The 20,284-nt window shown below is 41.5% G+C and overlaps 1 protein-coding gene across 9 annotated transcripts in view; it reads right to left on the minus strand.

Annotated features, from left to right (window-relative positions):
• Positions 1-1,217: 1,217 nt before the first annotated feature.
• chl1b (cell adhesion molecule L1-like b) overlaps positions 1,218-20,284 on the minus strand; it is a 76,105-nt gene continuing 57,038 nt past the window's right edge. For 5 of the 9 annotated variants that reach the window (XM_036983335.1, XM_036983338.1, XM_036983339.1 and 2 more), the window contains 18 exons: positions 19,880-20,046; positions 19,514-19,679; positions 19,273-19,397; positions 18,434-18,535; positions 17,925-18,122; positions 17,671-17,741; positions 16,662-16,884; positions 15,765-15,880; positions 15,323-15,527; positions 15,053-15,175; positions 13,595-13,774; positions 11,062-11,091; positions 9,868-9,939; positions 7,626-7,739; positions 7,230-7,391; positions 6,637-6,768; positions 3,244-3,316; positions 1,218-2,181 (listed from right to left, as the gene is read on the minus strand). In XM_036983335.1, coding sequence (XP_036839230.1) covers positions 1,974-2,181; positions 3,244-3,316; positions 6,637-6,768; positions 7,230-7,391; positions 7,626-7,739; positions 9,868-9,939; positions 11,062-11,091; positions 13,595-13,774; positions 15,053-15,175; positions 15,323-15,527; positions 15,765-15,880; positions 16,662-16,884; positions 17,671-17,741; positions 17,925-18,122; positions 18,434-18,535; positions 19,273-19,397; positions 19,514-19,679; positions 19,880-20,046 — 2,467 coding nt within the window. In that variant the 3' untranslated portion in view covers positions 1,218-1,973. The remainder of the gene's footprint in view (positions 2,182-3,243; positions 3,317-6,636; positions 6,769-7,229; positions 7,392-7,625; positions 7,740-9,867; positions 9,940-11,061; positions 11,092-13,594; positions 13,775-15,052; positions 15,176-15,322; positions 15,528-15,764; positions 15,881-16,661; positions 16,885-17,670; positions 17,742-17,924; positions 18,123-18,433; positions 18,536-19,272; positions 19,398-19,513; positions 19,680-19,879; positions 20,047-20,284) is intronic. The other 4 variants (XM_036983340.1, XM_036983342.1, XM_036983341.1 and 1 more) reach the window with 4 other exon arrangements.

A 20,284-nucleotide genomic window follows, 5' to 3' on the forward strand; every position in this document is an offset into this window, starting at 1 on the left:
AAAAACATCCACAAACGTTCTGAAACACATGCAATAGCTGTACATTTTTTGTTTTTTTTTGTACAAAGATGCAATAGAAGGCGAATGTCGTGTTTAACGTTTAGGTTGACTTTAAAAACAGGCTTACGACTGTGATTTGTTTTTTTTTGGGAGTTGAATGGCAGTGTCTAAAATGGCATGCAAGTTGTAATGAGCAAGGTTGTTCTATGGACATTGGGACAACATTAAGCCACGCTTTAATTGGTATTTTGATGAACTAGAATAGATCAAGCGGTTACTCGGTTGATAATTGTCTGCATGTTGTAGCAAGCTGGCGCATAAAACCACTGAATCACAGCCTCGCCGTGGAAATTGTATCAGAAATGTCCACAACAACAGTATAAGTACCTTCCTGTTATCAACTGAGAGGAGTTCTCAGAGCATCTGGGTCGTTCCATGATATGAGTGCCTTTTGTGTCCCTTTGATATATTAAGTAGAAATTGTGCACAAATATTGAATTGCCTGTTATAGTAAATGAAGTAGCCTTCAATATAGACCACATGGGAAATTCAATAAATCAGATTTTTTTTTATATGAATAGACATACAATTCATGTCGCTCTGAGCATCCTCTGTGACTTTAATCCACTTAACCCCAACATTCTCCAAGTTTTCACCATCATTGTAAAGCCCTAGTTATTTTGTTGCTTTGACACTCATTTCTGATGATGATTATTTATTTCATGTGATTAGTAATTCATCTTAAGCTTAACAAAAAAAAAAACTGTCTGTCATTTTAATGTCAACCCTGTTATGTGAACTGAACTCTTTGTTTAAATATAGTGAAACTATTCCTTTTCAAATATTTTTTTCAAAAGAAACAGTGAACATCTAATAGTCAAATTACAGTGTAAATGCAGGTGAGCCGTTTCTACTCTTTTCGGACATTTTCCGGTCTTTGTGGAGGAAAACTGAGCGCGTCGAGCAGAACACATTAACCCTGTAGCACATAGATCAACAGGCGAGCCATTTTTGTACAATTACATTTTCTTTGTGAATCTTGCATTCAATTGCCCCTCCCTGTTGCACACAACAAGCTTATTTCCCCCCAGTCACAAGGGGATTCATGGCTGATTTAAGATGAAGTTTTAAGATGAACCCTGTTACGGTCAACCCTGTTACTTTATTTGGCATTTAATAGGCACTTACTATAGTTTTATTTAAAAAAAACATTGAGATGGGGAAAAAGTGTTTTTTTTATTAAGTTGAACATTTGGTCTTTATGACAATATTAAAATGAGGTAAAAAAATATATGTTTACCAAATTACACTACTCAAAAGGCACCTAATAAGTGGAACGACCCACCTGCCTTGGGTCTTTTGTGTATTTCATCATGTGATAAAACTGAGGCATCCATTTTGTATTATTTTGTCATGTATAAAACCAGGAAATAAGTTAATAAACAGCTTTTGTACACATATTAAAATCATATTTAATGAATGCATTTCAAATATAAAATGTCAATAATATTTGCTTCAACTGAACAAGACAGACATCATATGCTCACATACACGTGTTTGCTAAAAGACCTGGCAGTATAACACAAGGAGCAATGTGGACTGGAGTTCTTATTTTCTTCCTTTTATATTTGAGTGGATTACAAACAGTTGTTGCATTTGACAAAAAAATGCAAAAGCCTCAAAGGTTTTCACTGATTTGCGGTAATATAAAACATCTCCACACATACAATAATATATACATTTCGAAATGATGCATTCTGTTACAGTTTGATAAAAGGACAAGCTTTATAAAATGAAGATGGCAGTGTAGCTGACAATGACAAATTACATTTCACATGAGATTCTGCTTGGTATGGATGTCATGTACTTCCTTTATTAAGTCCCCCCCCCCCCCCCCCCGCCGCCCCCCACCCCTCGACCAGTCTGATGAAAGTGTTGTCCTAAGGATGGATGATGGCCCCTTTTCCTTTCTCTTACGCTTTGCTCTGATTGGTGGTTCCTTTGACTTCCATGGACACCCTTTTTTCCTTGCGTCCAGCGTACTCGCCGATAAAGGAGCCATCCTCGTTGAACTGGGCGTCCTCATCCCCATAGTCCACCAGGCTGTCCCCACTGTCCTCTGCTTTGATCTGTCCGCTCAGAGAGTGCTGGCTGCCCTTCAGTGGCTTCTCATCGTTGTCACTGTGTCGATGGCACAAAAACAGGGGATTTAAAATCCACCTAATTTCACTCATGGCTTAACTCAATAGGCTTTACTGGTGAGGACAGGGACACAAGCAGGTTTGAACCCATAAAGCTTCAATGAAGAGCTTCGGTGATTCTGGCAGCAATGTCTACCTCTGACTGATGGACAGAGGAAAAATGATCAAATATGTCAAGAGTACTTCAACTCTACATGTACAGTATATCCATGTACTGTATGTGACAATGAATGGGATGATTTAAAGACGACAGGGTATTGATGTGGATGTCGGGCTGTTGTAGTGTACAATTATAGTGTGCTTCAGATTTTGGAGCAAACATACAAGAAATGTGCTTTCCCGTGGTCTGACGTTGGGGGCCACATATTTTAAGAACCACACACACCACTCTAGTTCTCAACTTTACCGTGACCATATGGCGAAAGATGTCTAGGCTACTTTTGATTCAATTTAGGTTCTGAGTGTGAGACTACTGATTGGAGTGGTGTGCGGGTCTCTGAGTTGCATTCTTTGAGTGTGTTCTGAATCGGACCAGTGGAGGATTAATGAATTGAGCACAGATATTATTGCCCCGGAGATGAGCTGCATTCAATTACACAGATTGGTTTTTAGCCTCCTGCTAGGTTGTGTTGCGGCCAGGCAGCCATCCTTCATTGAGCTCCATTCAGAAACAATTAGTAACATCTGAACAATGAGGCTGTTACTGCTAATGAGCTGAGCTCTACCACCACACGTCTACCTAATCACAATGCACCATATAGGGTGATACCACATCGACATCACGAATTCGTCAACAACAACAGTTGCTGTTTACCACATACATGTTAAAGCATACATGCTACTCAGCACATCGCATGTCTCGAACAGGGATGTCTGTGAGGGTCCGTGTATAGCTCATGCATGTGGGGTTTTCTTTTAAATCAGGAGAAATGCACAGATAGAATTATATGATTATATGATGATTAATTATATGATGTGATACAATTCAAAACATTGGGTACAATGAATTCTCGATGCAATGGTGGTTGGAGGTGTGATTTACCTGTATTCACAGAAGGTGTCATCATGCATACCCTGGGATTCAAGGTCTGGGTGGAGGTCCTCTTTCTCCTTTACTGCTCAGAGAGAAAGATACTTATTTAGGGTACCATGTATAACATTCCATAACAGTTTTTTTTACCTTCCCTTACCAAAAAAACAGGTGAAATGGCTGCTTTCACATGTTGAGTTTAAATTTCACAATATATTTTGTCTTGTCCATTTACCCTCTGAATGGCACACACACACACACACACACACACACACACACACACACACACACACACACACACACACACACACACACACACACACACACACACACACACACACACACACACACACACACACGTCTTAATTGCCTCAAGGCTTAAAAATCCTTCTTTAACCTGTCTCCTCCTCTTCATCTACAGTGATTGAAGGGGATTTAACAAGTGACATCAATAAGGGATCATAACTTTCACCAGTCTATGCCATAGAAAAAGCCTGTTCATAATGTTTTGTACACAGGTTGGAATGCTACTTTGAAATTGTGAAAATGGTGACGATGCCATTTTAATGTAAGAGCTGTTTGAAAAGACAGCCTGAAATATCAGTCTGTTATGGTGGGATGGATTTTTTGGCCTGCCGGGTGACATCACCAGGTGGTAAATTAGTTATTAGACCAATGAGAAAGAGATTTCCAAACCTCTCTGCCAATAACTGCTAGTTTCCAGTTTTCCCCTTTCCACTCAGACCACTTCCAGACAGTCCTAGCAAAATTCTTGCTTGAGAAATTGCTCTTTGCTCATTTTTCTTTTTGCCTATTTGAATTGAAAACAATCACAGTAAAGTATTTAATTGTTAACCATAAATTATTGCTATTAAGATAAAAACAGCTGCATTGGACCTTCAACGTGTGAAATTCACATTTGCAGTTTTACATGTAAGAAAACTCTATGTGTAAATCTCACCTTCACATGTGGAATTGCAAGTTCACATGTTAAAAACAATCCCATTAAAATCACATTTGCAATTTCACATCTAAGAAAACTCCACATGCCTATCTGAGTATAATAATTCAAGTTAAAAACAATTATTTCTGTTTTCTGAGCCATCCACTCCATTATTAGTCCTCCATGGTGTTGCATTGATATACATGTATACTTAGCGCTACCACTAGGGAGAGGCATTCAGAGTGTTACTGCCGCAAGAGTGTTGGTCCATGACCATTGGAAGAAGCCCAGTGAAAAGAACAGAGAAGACCGCTCTCTGTGTCTCATAATTATTTATCCTGGTTATATATATATATATATATATATATATATATTTTTTTTTTACCTTTATTTAACTTGGCAAGTCAGTTAAGAACAAATTCTTATTTGCAATTACATCCTAGGAACAGTGGGTTAACTGCCTTGTTCAGGGGCAGAAAAACAGATTTTTACGTTGTCAGCTCAGGGATTCGATCTAGCAACCTTTCGGGTACTGGCCCAACGCACTAACCACTAGGCTACCTGTCACCACACTTGTGTCGTTAGCATGTGATCAATGGATTCAAATGTAATAAATAGTAACCTAAAATACAAATCATTAGCGTGATTAATATGTACACATGTAAATACACTCAATATGAGCCCTTGTTTAAACAAGTAAGATTCTCCCATTCACATGAGTGTAGCCAAGCTAAGTAACTAGCTAGCTAGTTCACTTTTGTGTGCAAGTCAACGAGAACAACATGGCATTTCAGAGGATATTGTTGTTATCTTTATAAACAAGGGCTCATATTGAGTGTATTTACATGTCTACATATTAATCACTCTAATGATTTGTATTTTAGAAGGTTTTATGAAATTTGTATCCAATGGTTGTATGCTAACTAAAAAAACGCTAGCTAGCTTAGTGATAGGTGATAGCTAGCCTTCGATGTTGTCCTATTTAGCTATTTTTCGCTTGCTATTGTTAACTGTCCATTGGTTTTTGTTACATTTAATAAACAGGCCTAAAGGGGATTTTTATGTATTTGAAAGTGTGTGTTTGTTTGTTTTTGGAATGAATGTAAACGGATACTTTTGATTTGGAATTAGGGCTGTCAGAGTTAATCAGTTAAACTCAAGTTAAAATCGTGATTAATTGCATTAATCAAAATACACTGAATCATCCAAAATACATCCTCGATACAGCTAAAAACAACCATGCTAAGTCAAAACAAGTTGAAATTGAGGTTAAAGAAAGTGTGCTTTATCAATTTAGCTGATTTTGCTAACTGTTACTTTGGACAAAATCAAGACGTCAATGCTTTTTATAAAAGCATCTTAAATTACAGCAACTTGACAAAAATGTTAAATGTTTGACTGCCCTATTCTGAATTGAACAGTCAATATTCAGAGCTTGTGAGAAATGTATAATAAATATACATTGGAAGAGAAAAAGTGTCGACTCGCTTGGTTTAATGGTCATGACGTTGGCTTCTCCCGTTGGAGACACGGGTTCTAATGAAACATGTCACATGAAAAATAAACATGAAAAATGGACATGTCAAAAATCCATGCAGTGTCCGAAAACCACGTGTCTGACTCATGTGGTAAAAAAATTGCTGTAATTTGTTTTTTCGCACAAGTGTTTATTTTATTTTGTATTTTTTATTGTAATGCTTGATGAAGACACAATAATGTTCTGTTAAAACGCCTTACAAGTTCTCTCACATTCTGAAGTAATACCATACTCAGTGCTTGATGTCAGTAACATTTACAATATGAGTAACAACTAAATCCTCATTTCAAAGTGGGAAGCTTACTATCAGTGAAAGTGCAGGAGGTAGTGCTTAATGAAGGCAACACAGAACAAAGCCCTGTGATTTAGACTGTCTTTCTGACATGATAAGCGATTAGCTGAGACCAATAAGTGTATAAAGATGAAAGGTACTGTAAAATCCCCCCCATCCCCCACAGACAGGACTGGCATTAAGATACCCTGGCTGGTCCTTATGGCATCACCCCACCACTGGCATGTGACCATAACATTTGCATATCTTCTGTGTATTTTCTGCATTGTATGCTTTGTTATTCAAATTCAGCATATTCCAAATATGATATGCTGTATTTAAATGTTATGAATACAAATGCATATGCTCCCATTAATTCAAGTTCCCATTATACTCTAAATATATCAGCGTTGACATTTTGAGCAGTGGTGTGATGTATATTTCTACAAATAATAACACATCAGCTTAAGTATATCTATAACGGTGTCCAGAGTGATGTATCATTTCTCTTTTGTAACGAGAACTCTAAATGGAAATATAATGATGCCTTGTGTAATGATTAGTTAACATTCATAAGGTGCAGTGTGTGTGTGTGTGTGTGTGTGTGTGTGTGTGTGTGTGTGTGTGTGTGTGTGTTTGAGAGTGAGCACCTACCAGCATATTTCCCTCCTTTATTTCTGTTGACAAAGCAGGCGATTAACACAATGAGTGTGAGGACAGCCACGGCACACATCAGCCCGATGAACCAGCCCTGGGTGGAGATTCCTCCATGGATGCTTGCCAGACCTGAGGAGAACAACAACACAACTCTTTGACATTGACTTGACCCTGCCTTTCCCGAGGACACTTAATTGAATGTTTACATCGACAAAGTCTATCTGATGCAGAGGCAGAGAGGCAGCAGGTTACGCTGAAATGGAAATGTACCCGTATTAATATTAAACAGCTAATCCCCTTGTCTAATTAATCAACTGAAGAGGCTGTTCAAACAGAAATTCATTCACCAAGTCACACAGAATTTTTTTTTTTTTTTTTTTTTTTGGGGGGGGGGGGGGGGGATCCTATTGACACTGAGAAAACCATGCATGACACCTTGAGACACGTTCAAGGACAATGGTGCACCTGCATAGACCTAGTACTCAATAAGACATCAATTGGTTGTGGTGCTGATGTAGGTGGGGGGTTGGATGAGGGGGGGGGGGGGGGGGGGGGGAGTTTGCTTCTTTTCTTGTGGCATCCCTGCTCACCTTTATCCCTGGTCCTGATTACATCTTCAAAAATACTAGAATTATCAACCCAGTTGTTAGTCATAAGGCGCACAGTGTACGCAGTCCCAGGCTCCAGCCCCTCAATGATGTGGAAAGTCTTAGAGGTGTTTACTGCCTCAGAGATCTTCCAGTTACCTTTACCTATAAGGTGCACAATCAGGGAGGGTTAGTACTCATGAGGGGCGAAGGTTCAAGGGTTAAAGTTTACTTACAGAGCGTTCGATGAAATAACACAGAACAACATTTCTAGCATGTAACGTTAACGGTGATATGGAATACAGATTTCTCAGATGTTACCAATACATTCAAAATCACCTTAAACATGTATCACTGTAAAATAGACTACAAATGGACAGAGAAGTAATATGTGCTTACGGTTGTTCACATATGCAACATAAAACTCTGAATCGGTTTGTTCGCTTCCTGGAATCCAGCTGATATTTGCAAAGTTGTCACTAACTGAGGAACTAATATTCAACAGGGCTGGGACTGACAGACAGATGAGGGGGGGAAAGGGGAGAAAGGGCAGAACAGGGTTAGTAAAGGACAGTAACGAGAAGACAGTTTACATCCACACCAAAAAACAACAACATTGGATCGGAAGCTGGCCAGAGAGTTGTTGATTAAGTCAATCCATTTGCTTATGTGTTTCATTCCTAATATTACTGTAGGACACAGAGTGAAGGCTTATCAACAGTATTTCATGAATCAATTGTAATGAAATTGCCAAAGGAAAACAAGAATGATATGGAAATGTTTTGACAAGGAAAGTCCGCAGAGCTGAATGGAAATCTATAGATAGCACGCATCCACTGAAACCTGCAGACGAAAGAACAAAGCAAAACCCTGCTTATTGACTCCGCGTGTTCATTTTCTTAAGCAATACCACTGACTGCTCTCCCTTTTCAAATCAGATAGATTTACCCTGCTGCAATACATATGTACTGTACACTGAGTGTACTAAACATTAAGAACACCTGCTCCTTCCATGACAGACGGACCAGGTGCATCCAGGTGAAAGATGTGATCCCTTATTGATGTCACTTGTTCAATCCACTTCAAGCAGTGTAGATGAAGGGGAGGAGACAGGTTAAAGAAGCATGTTTAAGCCTCGAGACAATTGAGACATGGGTTGTGTGTGTGCCATTCAGAGCAATATAATGATTGAAGTGCCTTTGAACGGGTATGGTAGTCGGTTTGAGTGTGTCAAGAACTGCAATGCTGTTGGGTTTCCCGTGTGTGTCAAGAATGGTCCACCCCCCAAAGGACAAATCGAGGCTGTTCTCAGGGCAAAAAATACACAATATTATAATGTCTTGTACAATCAGTGTGCAGACCCCTATGGAGAACATGTTTAAGATGTGGAGGGGTTCATGTAGAAGGGTCCAAGCACAAAATGTAGCTTTTCTTCTACAACAGTAAACACTTCAGTGGGAATGTTAAATATCAGAGGTTAGTAAGTCCCTTTGCCTCACTGCAGGTACACTGTACTCAGGTACACTGTGGTGAATACATTAGACAACAACAGACTAATAAAGACTCTGAAGACTCTGATACTCCAAGAATAAATCAAAGAACCACTGCACCTGGAGTGATGGTGAGAATCATGCATCACTCCATATTGCTAAAGTTGGTAAAAGAAAGCTATGGTTTGACCCGGTCAACAGCAACCAATCCCCTTCATTTCCCTCAGGCATACATGCAAATCTGTGACTGTCTCCTGCTCAGGTGTTACTATTTTCTCAGGTGATAATTCAGTACACAAGGACACCTGTGTCTGTGCTGCCCATCCCTGTGAGCACAAATGACACACCGTGGGTAATGCTGATGTATGACTTCGTAACTATGGTAATTCCCATCATTCGCTTAGTATGATGACTAAGTGACACGGGGCCTGACTAAAAATATCCCAGGGCTTGGCGTGTTTGTCACCGCGCTGCTCAGCCTGGTATTAAAGGCTGCAGAAAGCATCTGCTGTCACAGCAGGGAGCGCAGCCCTGGCCCTGCCACAATGCCTGAAAGATGGCTCTTCAAAGTCAGGGAGTTCTATAAAAGGAGTGCCCCAGTACACAGAAATATTCTGATCTACAGCTTTCAACAGCTTTCAATTTATCCACTTATCTCAGTCCCCTAAATATTACCGTCTCTTTAAGAGCTCACACCTCCTCCTCACTCTGCCTGGCTAAGCCGACACTTTCCTCAGCTCAAATGGTGCTATGGACATTTGCTTGCCCCACAGCACTATTGTTGGTTACCCAGTTGAAGGTTACATGGAAATGTTCAGGTGACTGTTTGGTCAATATTCTGCTGTGTAAAAGAGGACTGGGCCCCCCAAAAAATCAATCCTTGACAATTAGACATATTTGCTCTATTTGAACTACAACACACTACACTCACACCTCCGGGTATGGAATAGATTCAATAACGTGACTGTCTGTTGATGAGCTTGTTGAGCCGTTTGCTGGACTTTAACTCAACATCGATGCGGAGGCTAGTTTTTCATTGATTGAAGTTAAGCTCAAAATAGAGGATTTGTGTCATAGCGATCACTAGAGTTGACAGTTTTTCCACCTATGACTATCATGACCATACGGAGCACAATTGGTGATATGAATACCTATGTTGGAATGGGTGGCATTGGACACGTGGGAGACTGCAGTGCTTGGAGGTGAGGGGGAGGCAGACTGGCCTGAAAAGAAAGACAGATCTTGAGATTATTGGCTATTTTTTGGAGTGAAGGAGGGGGAGCTACTGTCTACTGACTACTAGTAGAATTGTTAGTACACTACAACTATAGGTAAAGTGAACTGACATTAGTTTCTAGTCTACAGATATGTCTACTATAATGACCAGTCAGGGTGGTTACTACTACAGAGCAATGCATACCATCAAAGAACTAGGAAACAAGGTGTCATTTCTGGCTAGATATGATCATTGGTAATCATTTGTACTACAGGAAGTGACTATTCCACTGTTCAGTTTGAGGCAAAGACGCCATCATTTGAACACTGAATGACACTACAATAGAGATGCCTGTCTGATATCCTTCCTGTATGTTGCACTTAAAGCTTAATTTGATCCCGTTGCTTTTGTAATACAGGTGGCATTGATCCTGCCGTTGTTAGAACACAAGTCAATATTCATTTAGAGATTCACTAATGAGATCGGATTCATATGAATTTATAATCAGGATACTCATTACCATTTGTTATTGCAGAGAAAACCACAAACTTTGTCTGAAAACAGGGGAGTCTGTATTGGTCTACTAATGAAAGGAGGCATCAGAGTGCTCAGCGCTGATGGCAAGGGCACGCAACAGACAAGGGCAATTATTCACAGATGAGAGGAGTATCCGCATCATTTTAGTTTCGTATTTGTGTGAAATATTAAAAAGGTCTTAATTGTTGCCGACATCAGATTCAGTAACTTTTGCTAAATGCCTGCTTGACCCATTCAACCATGGAGCCAGGCAGGGCCAGGAGCTGTCTGGAGCTGTCACCTCCCACCCCGTTTATCAGCCCTTTATCCATATTCATGCTCTCACAGCTAGTCTATGTTAAAGAAACTATAGTTGACAGAAATCATGCTAACAGCTATATGAAAAGAATAGCACGAGTCTTTCTCAGAAATGGAAAGAGAGAGAGAGAGCTACAGTTCTACTCAACTATCCACCAAGGATGTGATACAACTAATGAACTGCCGACTCATACAGTAATACATCAACATAGTTAATATACCCGAGGGCGTGACTTGCGACAGCGTTAGACTACAGTGGTTGTTTTTTACTGCACATGAACAGAAATCTACATACTGAAGTTGACAGTGGATACCGCTGTTGAAGCTGGTGAAGAGAGGAAAAAGAAAAAAGGAAAGCATTGCCAAGCAGGTACATGTATTGAAAGTTGTTGACATTATGTTCAATAGCATAAGTTAAACGCCTTAAATATACTGAACAATAAAAACAACTGTAACATGCAACAATTTCTAAGATCTTTCTGAGTAACAGTTCAAATAAAGAAATCAGTCAATTGAAATAAATTCATTAGGCCCTAATCTATGGATTTCACATGCCTGGGAATACAGATACCTTTTTTTTTTTTAAAGTTTGGTGCGTGGATCAGAAAACCAGTCAGTAGCTTGTGTGACTACCATTTGTCTCATGCAGCGCGACACATCTCCATCGCAGAGTTGATCAGGCTGTTGACTGTGGCCTGTGGAATGTTGTCCCACTCCTCTTCAATGTCTGTGCGAAGTTGCTGGATATTGGCGGGAAATGGAACACACTGTCGCACACATCGATCCAGAGCATCCCAAACATGCTCAATGTGTGACATGTCTGGTGAGTATGCAGGCCATGGAAGAACTGGGACATTTTCATCTTCCAGGGAATTGTGTACAGATCCTTGCGACATGGGGCCTTGCATTATCATGCTGAAACATAAGGTGATGGCGGAGGATGAATGGCACAACAATGGGCCTCAGGATCTCGTCACGGTATCTCTGTGCATTCAAATTGCCATCAATAAAATGCATTTGTTTCCCTTTGTTCACAACGTTGACATTAGCAAACCGCTTGCCCACACGACGGCATACACTTGGTCTGCGGTTATGAGGCCAGTTGGACGTGGAGTCTTATGGTAGAGAAATTAAGATTCAATTATCTGGCAATAGCTCTGGTGGACATTCCTGCAGTCAGCATGCCAATTGCATGCTCCCTCAAAACTGGAGACATCAGTGGCATTGTGTTTTGTGACAAAACTGCACATTTTAGAGTGGTCTTTTATTGTCACCAGCACAAGGTGCACCTGTGTAATGGTCATGCTGTTTAATCAGCTTCTTGATATCCCACACCTGTCAGGTGGATGGTTTATCTTGGCAAACGACAAATGCTCACTAACAGGGATGTAAGCGAATTTGTTCCGAAAATTTGAGCGAAATAAGCTTTTTGTGATTATGGAACATTTTTGCAATCTTTTATTTCAGCTCATGAAACATGGGATCAACATTTTGCGTTTATATTTTTGCTCAGTGTACATTTGCATGGCATAGGGAAAGCATATGCAGACACCAACCGCAACATAAGCATGAAAAAGACACAAAATGTTACCCTACATAAATGTGTGTAAATGAAGTAGGGTTCTCTTATGGGGACAGACGAAGAAACATTTACAGGATATGTATCACAACCGGCCCGTGATTGGGAGTCCCATAGGGCGGTGTACAATTGGCCCGGGTTTGGCCGGGGTAGGCCGTCATTGTAAATAATAATTTGTTCTTAACTGCCTTGCCTAGTTAAATAAAGGTTAAATAAAAAAATAAGTAAACAAATCTAAACATGCATTCTCGCAGCACACCAAATTTGATGTTTTTAATTCATCCCAGAAGCCTGCTTACTGAGATTGAATAGGATGCTATGTTTTGTTATACTGTACATTTATTTCAATGTGAAAGCCCTTACAATGCAGGTGGCCTATCAGTTATGAGCGTTGGGCCAGTAACGGTCGCTGGTTTGCATCCCTGAGCGGACTTGGTGAAAAATCTGTCGATGTGACCTTGAGAAAGGCACTTAACCCTAATTGCTCATGTAAGATGCTCTGGATAAGAACGTCTGCTAAATTACTAAAATATGCTATTAGAGAGGAACCAAATGAATTATTACTATTGTTGGACAGAGGCTGTGTGTGTTGTGGCACCTCAGAGTACAGTACAGACTCTCCATTACAAATTCAAGTGCACTTGCTTATTTTCATTAGATTATAATTATATTTGACTGGTGCCACCCCCTTATCTACACTCCCACAGACTCAGAAGGGTACATATTACTTGTGTGAAGTAGAAATGACATATACTGCGTTATACAATGAAAATGATGTATCATGTGCATGAACCAAACATACTGCAATGGCGGGCAATTGACTTACCTTACCAATTCCTATATAATAATACAATATTATATAGAAAATATACAGTTTCACTTGCCGAAGGCAAATCTCTTCTCCAGCTGGTTGTTTCATAGCTTGCTTTCCCTTTTAAATCAATAAACACTTGCTCTTTTATGACAATGATGAATGAATCCCCTTCTCACACCCTTATGATATTGTTTAACCACAAAAATTACTTAGATAGAGATATGAAAAGCCTGGCAGATGGAGCCAGTATCATATTCCCTGAGCTAATACATTACTGAAACGGCTTGGTCATCTACAGAGTACCTCATCCCAAAGTCTGGCTATCACATCTCACCATTACCCCCAACCCTAAATCCATGCCCCCTTTCTCTCCCTATAGAACCTCCTCCAGCATCCCCCATCTGCACAGGCAACATCCTGGCCTTTGTGACTTACGCGCTACAGGTGTGGTGGTGCTCTCCTCGCTGACCTGGGGCCCACAGCCCACCCTGGTGCAGGAGCGCAGGTAGAACTTGTACCTGCTGACGGCCTCGAGGTTCCGCAGGACACACGAGGTGGTGTCCGGGCTGCTGATGTCCATCGACTGCAGGACACCCACCTCCTCTGTGTCGTTGACTAAACACACACATAGACTGGATTAAACATTGTGTTGCTATATAACATGGACACAGAGGTGTCTCTCTGAAACACCAAGGAGAAAGAATGATAGATCATTGATAGATCATTTGAAAAGGACACATGATATCTTGGGGGTTTGATGAATACATGACCACGCTATGTGAGAATGTACAACATGTGATCTGCATTGTGAGTTGGTTCAGCCCTCCCTAGCGGTGGAACTGGCCCTCAGTGTAACAGTGTAGGTTTCTGTGAAACCTGTGAAAAATGTAGTTAGCAAGGCCCTCTAAGAAGCTGGGCTTAGCCCTGGAACAGCTGTGCAGCAGCCTTTAAATTCCTCTGGTGCTTCCTCCCGGTGCCATGCTGACAGCTGTGTGCATTATCCTCAACATTTCACACATGAGTTCCTTCAAGGGGACTTCAAAGACCACTCACTTCAAAAGAGTCCATCAGCTTCATCACACTTGCACAATGTAAACGTCCCTTCTTCTGAAATACAGCATGACACGTTTGGCCCTCTTGTGCAGCGGCAAAATCCCAAACCTTTAGTGGGAGTTGCTGTGCAATGCCGTCTTTAAAACGTTGTAATTAGCCTCATCATCATTATTGTTTCAGGCCAGGGGTTGAAGAGTGGGGCACATACACACGCACGTCATGTCCAGTGACTGTTTCCTATGGGATTAATCTGGGTCGTTGGTTGTGGTGAAGGCCCCAGTGGACGGTATCGGGTCACTAACAAAGACCTTAAAAGGCTGTGACACGCTGGCCTTGGTCAGCGCTGCTGGGGCCGGATCATGACACACCACACAGGCCAGTGTGTCACACCCCAACCCGACACTGACCCCTCTTTCCACCAAAGGGGGTCAATCCCGGGTTATACGATCAATAAATCCTACTGGATATCCACTTCCATGCTTTCTGATGCCATCCAATAAAATACATTTAACATTTAGTTGTATTCAAGCCTCATTACTTTAATCTGAGTTTCCCCACATTGGATCATATTCTCATGCAACCACTGAGACTTAAACCTGTGGATCACAGCTCTGCACGCATTTTCTCACATTTCTATAATAGGGCTAAAGTTGAACACCAGCTGTAGGAGCTAAACTCTAAAACCTCATTAACAACGCGCTCAGCAATGAGCACCATTCACAAGCACAACATTATCTCCTAGTGGTAAGATCAAGGAATCGCTGGTCCCTTTGAATGAAGGTAGGCTGGTGCATGTAAGAGACTGCAGTTCAACGGGGAAGAGGAAAGAGTTGTACACACTTAGCTGATACTCTAGCCGGTATCCTGTGACGACTCCATTGGCAACCAGAGGAGGTGCCCAGGTGAGGGCGACGGTGTGCTTCTGAACATCTGTGACCCTGAAAACAGGGTTTTCCTCTGGAACTGGGAAACAAAAGAATATACAGGTAGTAAGCAGTTTGACAGTGTAGCACAATAATCGTGTCTCTAGATAGTTATTTTCTTCTTCCACTGGACGGTACTGAATCAATATGTTCCACGGCACCCCAGACCTCTCCCCTCATGTCTTACCTCCCTCGGGAGTTTTGAAGTTGACGGCGTGGCTGCCTGGCCCGTTGCCTCGCCCGTTGAAGGTCATGACGATGAGGCTGTACTCAGAGAAGGGCGCGAGCGCTGGTACCATGGCATGGTTCCTGTCCCCCGGGAATGTCAGCGTGTGTTTGTTCCCTTGAGTCTTCTTTGAGTCCAGCAGACTACGCAGCCGCCACCAGTTTATCTGACCGCCATGACAGAGGGGAGACAGTGTTATAGGTCTAACAGATCATAATTACGTGACAAAAAGACAACAGCTCATAAATAGAAAAATGTATTTTTTCCCGCGAGTGTAAGGGAACAGTGAGCTGCCAGCAGTAGGGAGACAGAGTTGGGTAAGGGGGCCAGAAGACTCAGCGAGGTCAGGGTCTCTCCTTTTAAACTGTGTCTTTAAAGCTACAGGGCTGTTTTGAGGAATTACCCTGTAGCCTCCCAGATGTCCATGCAGCTTTTCCTTGTGAACGCGCGTCCAGCTGACCTTGACCAGCGAGTTGTTCATCACCTCCACCGCCACATCATCAGGGGCCGCGGAGGGGACTGCAGGGCCAAACACACTCACGTCACAGTCCATTCAGCCCGTATGTCACACGGAGTACTGTAAAGATCAGCCCAACATGTGAAGGATGAGCTCAGCTTTACAGTGTATGATCCACCAGATCATGTGTGTAGTATTGGCAGGGTTGAGTATTTAGGTGCTTCAAAGCTTTACCTCTATCAAATAATAATCTATAGATCAGTGACTGCAATCTAAATAACGTGATATACCAAGGGGGGAACTAGTGTTGGGCTCACTGCTATTGCCTAAGCGATGATACCAGGCAGTATGACAATAAAGGAGTACAAAGCTTCTAAAGGAGGACAACACATTGTTAACAAGGTTGAGATGGTACATGTGACCTGAGGTTACATCCTGAGGGCAAATCCAAAAGAGCGCTAAAGATAAAAGATAGAAATAAGAAAGTGCATGGAATGAAATGGTTCTAAAAGAGAGTTTTCACTTTGGCATGAGTGAAAGGGTACATAGGCCCTATAAAGTGACGCTCAACCAAGCTACGAACCAATATCACAAAGCAAACATTGGATTTCATCAACTACTCTGGCTGGTGGGTTAGGATTCTGCTCACAAATCTATAGCACTTTTAAAGAAGAAAGAGTCCAGATTTTAAGGACTGGAGCCAACCACACACAAAGCTGAATGGTACATACGGTACTGGCCTTATACATCTGAATTGTATTATTATTATGAAATTCACATACATTCTTTGTATTTACAAGGCTGTAAGATTTTATTTAAAAAAAAACAACAGTAGTCACTCACAGTCCTCTCCAGAGTAGCCAGTCATCACTTTGGGTTCAGGTCCCCATCCCTGGTAGTTCCTCGCCTGGATCCTGACCTCATATGGCACAAACGTGGGAGTGCCCTTCACCACAAACGAGTGTCTTTTCACCACATGCTCGTGCCAGTCCTCCTCCACATCCTGCCGTTTATAGCTCACCTTATATTCAAGGCCTGGCCCATTGTGTTCAATGGGGGACAATGGCTGCAAGGGCGAGGAATGTAAGAATAGCAGTAACACACAGATTATTACAATTTAATAGGAACTTGAACAATCGAGCAAGGAGCTCTTTATATTTCCTTCTACATCCCTGGCTATTTTGAGGTTATCATGGCCAAGCCCATACACATGGATCCTAATATTTGATCATATAAAATCAGTAAAACAATAAGACAATTGGCTGGGTGCTGGCTCCAGGGAGCTGCGAGGCACCCCTCTGATATAAGGAGCAGTCTAGGACTTCACAGACTGTAGAGATTATAGAGCGATCTAGCGCTTCCCTCACAATGGCCTGACCATGATGGGAAATAGAATAAGACACTATTATCCACAAAAGCAAATCATTAACAATGAGGGAGCTCATACATTCAGAAGTTCAGGTTGCATTACTCTGCTAGGACAGGAAGATCATTTGTGGGGGTGAGATTAATCTTTTTACAATAAAGCAGAATTTATTACTGTATTACTGTACTCCTCCATTCCTTTTCACTTTCTAATAAAAGGTTCACAATGAACTGCTTTGATAGCTATCCCATTCACTATGACCCATCAAAAATAGGTTTTCTAAAGTTATACATCACAATACGACACATCAAAAGCAGGGATATTTGATTTATTTCTGAGGGATAACACTAAAGCTTATTTTCTCTATGAATAAAGAGAGATTCTTTGATTTCCCCAAAATGTAAGTGCTGTGAAATAGTCAATACTCGGAGGGGTGCGTACGTACGCAGGGAAGGAACATTAAAGGAACCCCATTCTGTTTCTTACCTCCCAGTTGATATCCATTTCATGTGCCAAATGACCTTCGATTTTAATATTTTCAGGGTTCTTGTCAGGGGCTGGTGGCAGAGAAGAAATATGGATTTCGCCAGAATTGAAATTGTTAGTTAAATAAATCTCCTGTGAACATGTGCACATGAGAGACCTAAGAGTGAAATCAATTATCTCAGATGTTTGAGTGTTTCAAAGTTCAACGGGCGGTAGAGGCCGGTCAGAGGATAAAACATAACTGGACTTCCTACCTGCAGGAGGGGTCTTGTATCTTTCTGTGGGCTCACTGGGACGCCCCCTACCCACCGCGTTGACTCCAGACACTCGAAAGCGATAGTCAACATGTCCATAAAGTTTGAGGACTGCCGAACCGTGATTTCCTGGAACTCTCTGAAGCTCGTTCCAGTTCCCTGGCTCCCACTGGCTCTCCTCATACTCAATAATGAAGTCTGTTCACAGGGTGAGACACACAGACCAGACCCCAATCTGCCCAAGCCCTTTGCCAAAGGGGCTGCTTATCTAACAGCCACCTGCGTAGCAAACTCTTCAGACCCTGCACTAAGCAGGAAACTTGTTCCCCCCAAACAAATACGACACATTTGTGTTGGAATGTTGACAGGAGACTTACACAATAATAAAGAACTAATTCAATTTTCTTAGTAAATATGTGCCATGTTATTATCATTGTACATACTACAGGCCTGCTGTTCCCTAAATCACGCAAAGCAGCTGAACTTTGTTTGCAGAGCCAGACTATTACCAGTGGTTGAGCTGTTGTGGTCATCCCCAGGGATCCATTTGAGCTTCACACTTCTGCCCTTGTGTTCAGACAGCACCAAATTCTCAGGTGCATCGGGGACATCTGTAAAACACCACAACGACATTACTTTGATAACACACAAAGACATTGTATCCATCAGACTGTTAAACAGCCATCACTAACACAGAGAGGCTGCTGCCTACATACAGACTTGAAATCATTGGACACTAACAAATGGATCGCTAATCACTTTATCAATGCCACTTTAATAATGACAGTTACATATCTTGCATTACTCATCCCATATGTATATACTGTTATACCACCTATTGCATCTTGCCTATGCCGCTCGGCCATGGCTCATCCATATATTTATATGTACATATTCTTATTCCATCCCTTTACTTAGATTTGAGTGTATTAGGTAGTTGTTGTGGAATTGTTAGATTACTTGTTAGATATTGCTGCAGTGTCGGAACAAGAAGCACAAGCATTTGGCTACACTAGCAATAACATCAGCTAATCATGTGTATGTGACCAATACAATACAATTTGATTTGATTTATCCTCTGGAAAAGCACCATGACACAGTCAGAGACTGACCAATGGGAAAGAAAGCTAAATGTAAAACTGCGATGCAAATGAAGTAAAGACATTGTTCTGTAAATGCAGAGCTGAGGTCTGAAGACACACGGTGTAATCATGTTCTGCTCTGTGTACCACGCCATGGAATGCTTGGCTTCGGCATATGGATCCATATTGTGACATGCTATGCATTTCTGTTGTGCTCGGGGTCATTGACCAGGTTTTGATGTACAGTATTTGACATATTTTCTCACCCAGCACTATGAGTAGTGCAGAGGCAGTGTCCTGGTCCACTGGAGTTCTGGCCACACACTTGTACATGCCATGGTCTCTGTGGCTGACGTTGACGATCTGCAGTATGCCATCCTCTAAGAAATATCTATCGGCAGAAAAAAAAGAGAGACAACCTATTGATCTGTGCAATCTAAAAAAAACAAGTGAACTTTCCTGGGCTAGGCTTGGATCTGTGACACCATAAGAAAGGTGTCGTCTTACCCAGAATTCTCAGTGTGGTTTAGTGCTATCTCCATATCGTCTTTCTCCCACACGATCTCAAAGTCGCCACTGAAGGAGTTGTCGTACACCGCCAGGCAGGAGAGCTGGGCTGTGGTTCCTATTAGGACCTGCAAGTCCTCTGGGGCCTGGAATATCTTTGTGGGATCTTGGATAGATGAAACACACAACTGCATAAGTTGCATGTAAAGAGTTGTGTTTAGGACCCCTCTTTTTTCTAACCATGTGACTTTAGCAGGAAACACTATATGAGGCAGTTGTTCCTCGTCAGGTCACATACTGTATTTAGAAAAACACATGGCCCTAGTTGTGTGTTAAACACATGCCGTCTTGTATTTCGTTTCATACCTTTAACATCCAGTAAGGCAGTTATAGCAGACTTCCCTTCAGTATTCTTGGTGTAACATGTGTATTGGCCCATGTCCTCTTTCTCCACATTATGGATCTCCAAAGATCCATTCTGGTGAACTGTAAACCTTGGTCCCTCCACAGACCCTGTTGAGTCATCCTTGTTCCTGTACAACATGTAAAGCAATCAATTAAAGTCTCCACTTGCAATTTCATTCAATTACAGAGGAACCTTCCTGAGCACTTAAGAAGATACTGCAATAATGCCCCTTAAAGTATTTGTGGAGGTGTAAGATGTTTTTTCTTTCTGCACATTTCCACAGCAAACAGTGGTGCACCAACAGAGAAACGGATCCTGTACATAGCTATTTTTATAACTACCTAATGACACTTTGACACATTGCT

The sequence above is a fragment of the Oncorhynchus mykiss genome, chromosome 7 (genome assembly GCF_013265735.2).
Source record: "Oncorhynchus mykiss isolate Arlee chromosome 7, USDA_OmykA_1.1, whole genome shotgun sequence".
Lineage (NCBI taxonomy): Eukaryota > Metazoa > Chordata > Actinopteri > Salmoniformes > Salmonidae > Oncorhynchus > Oncorhynchus mykiss.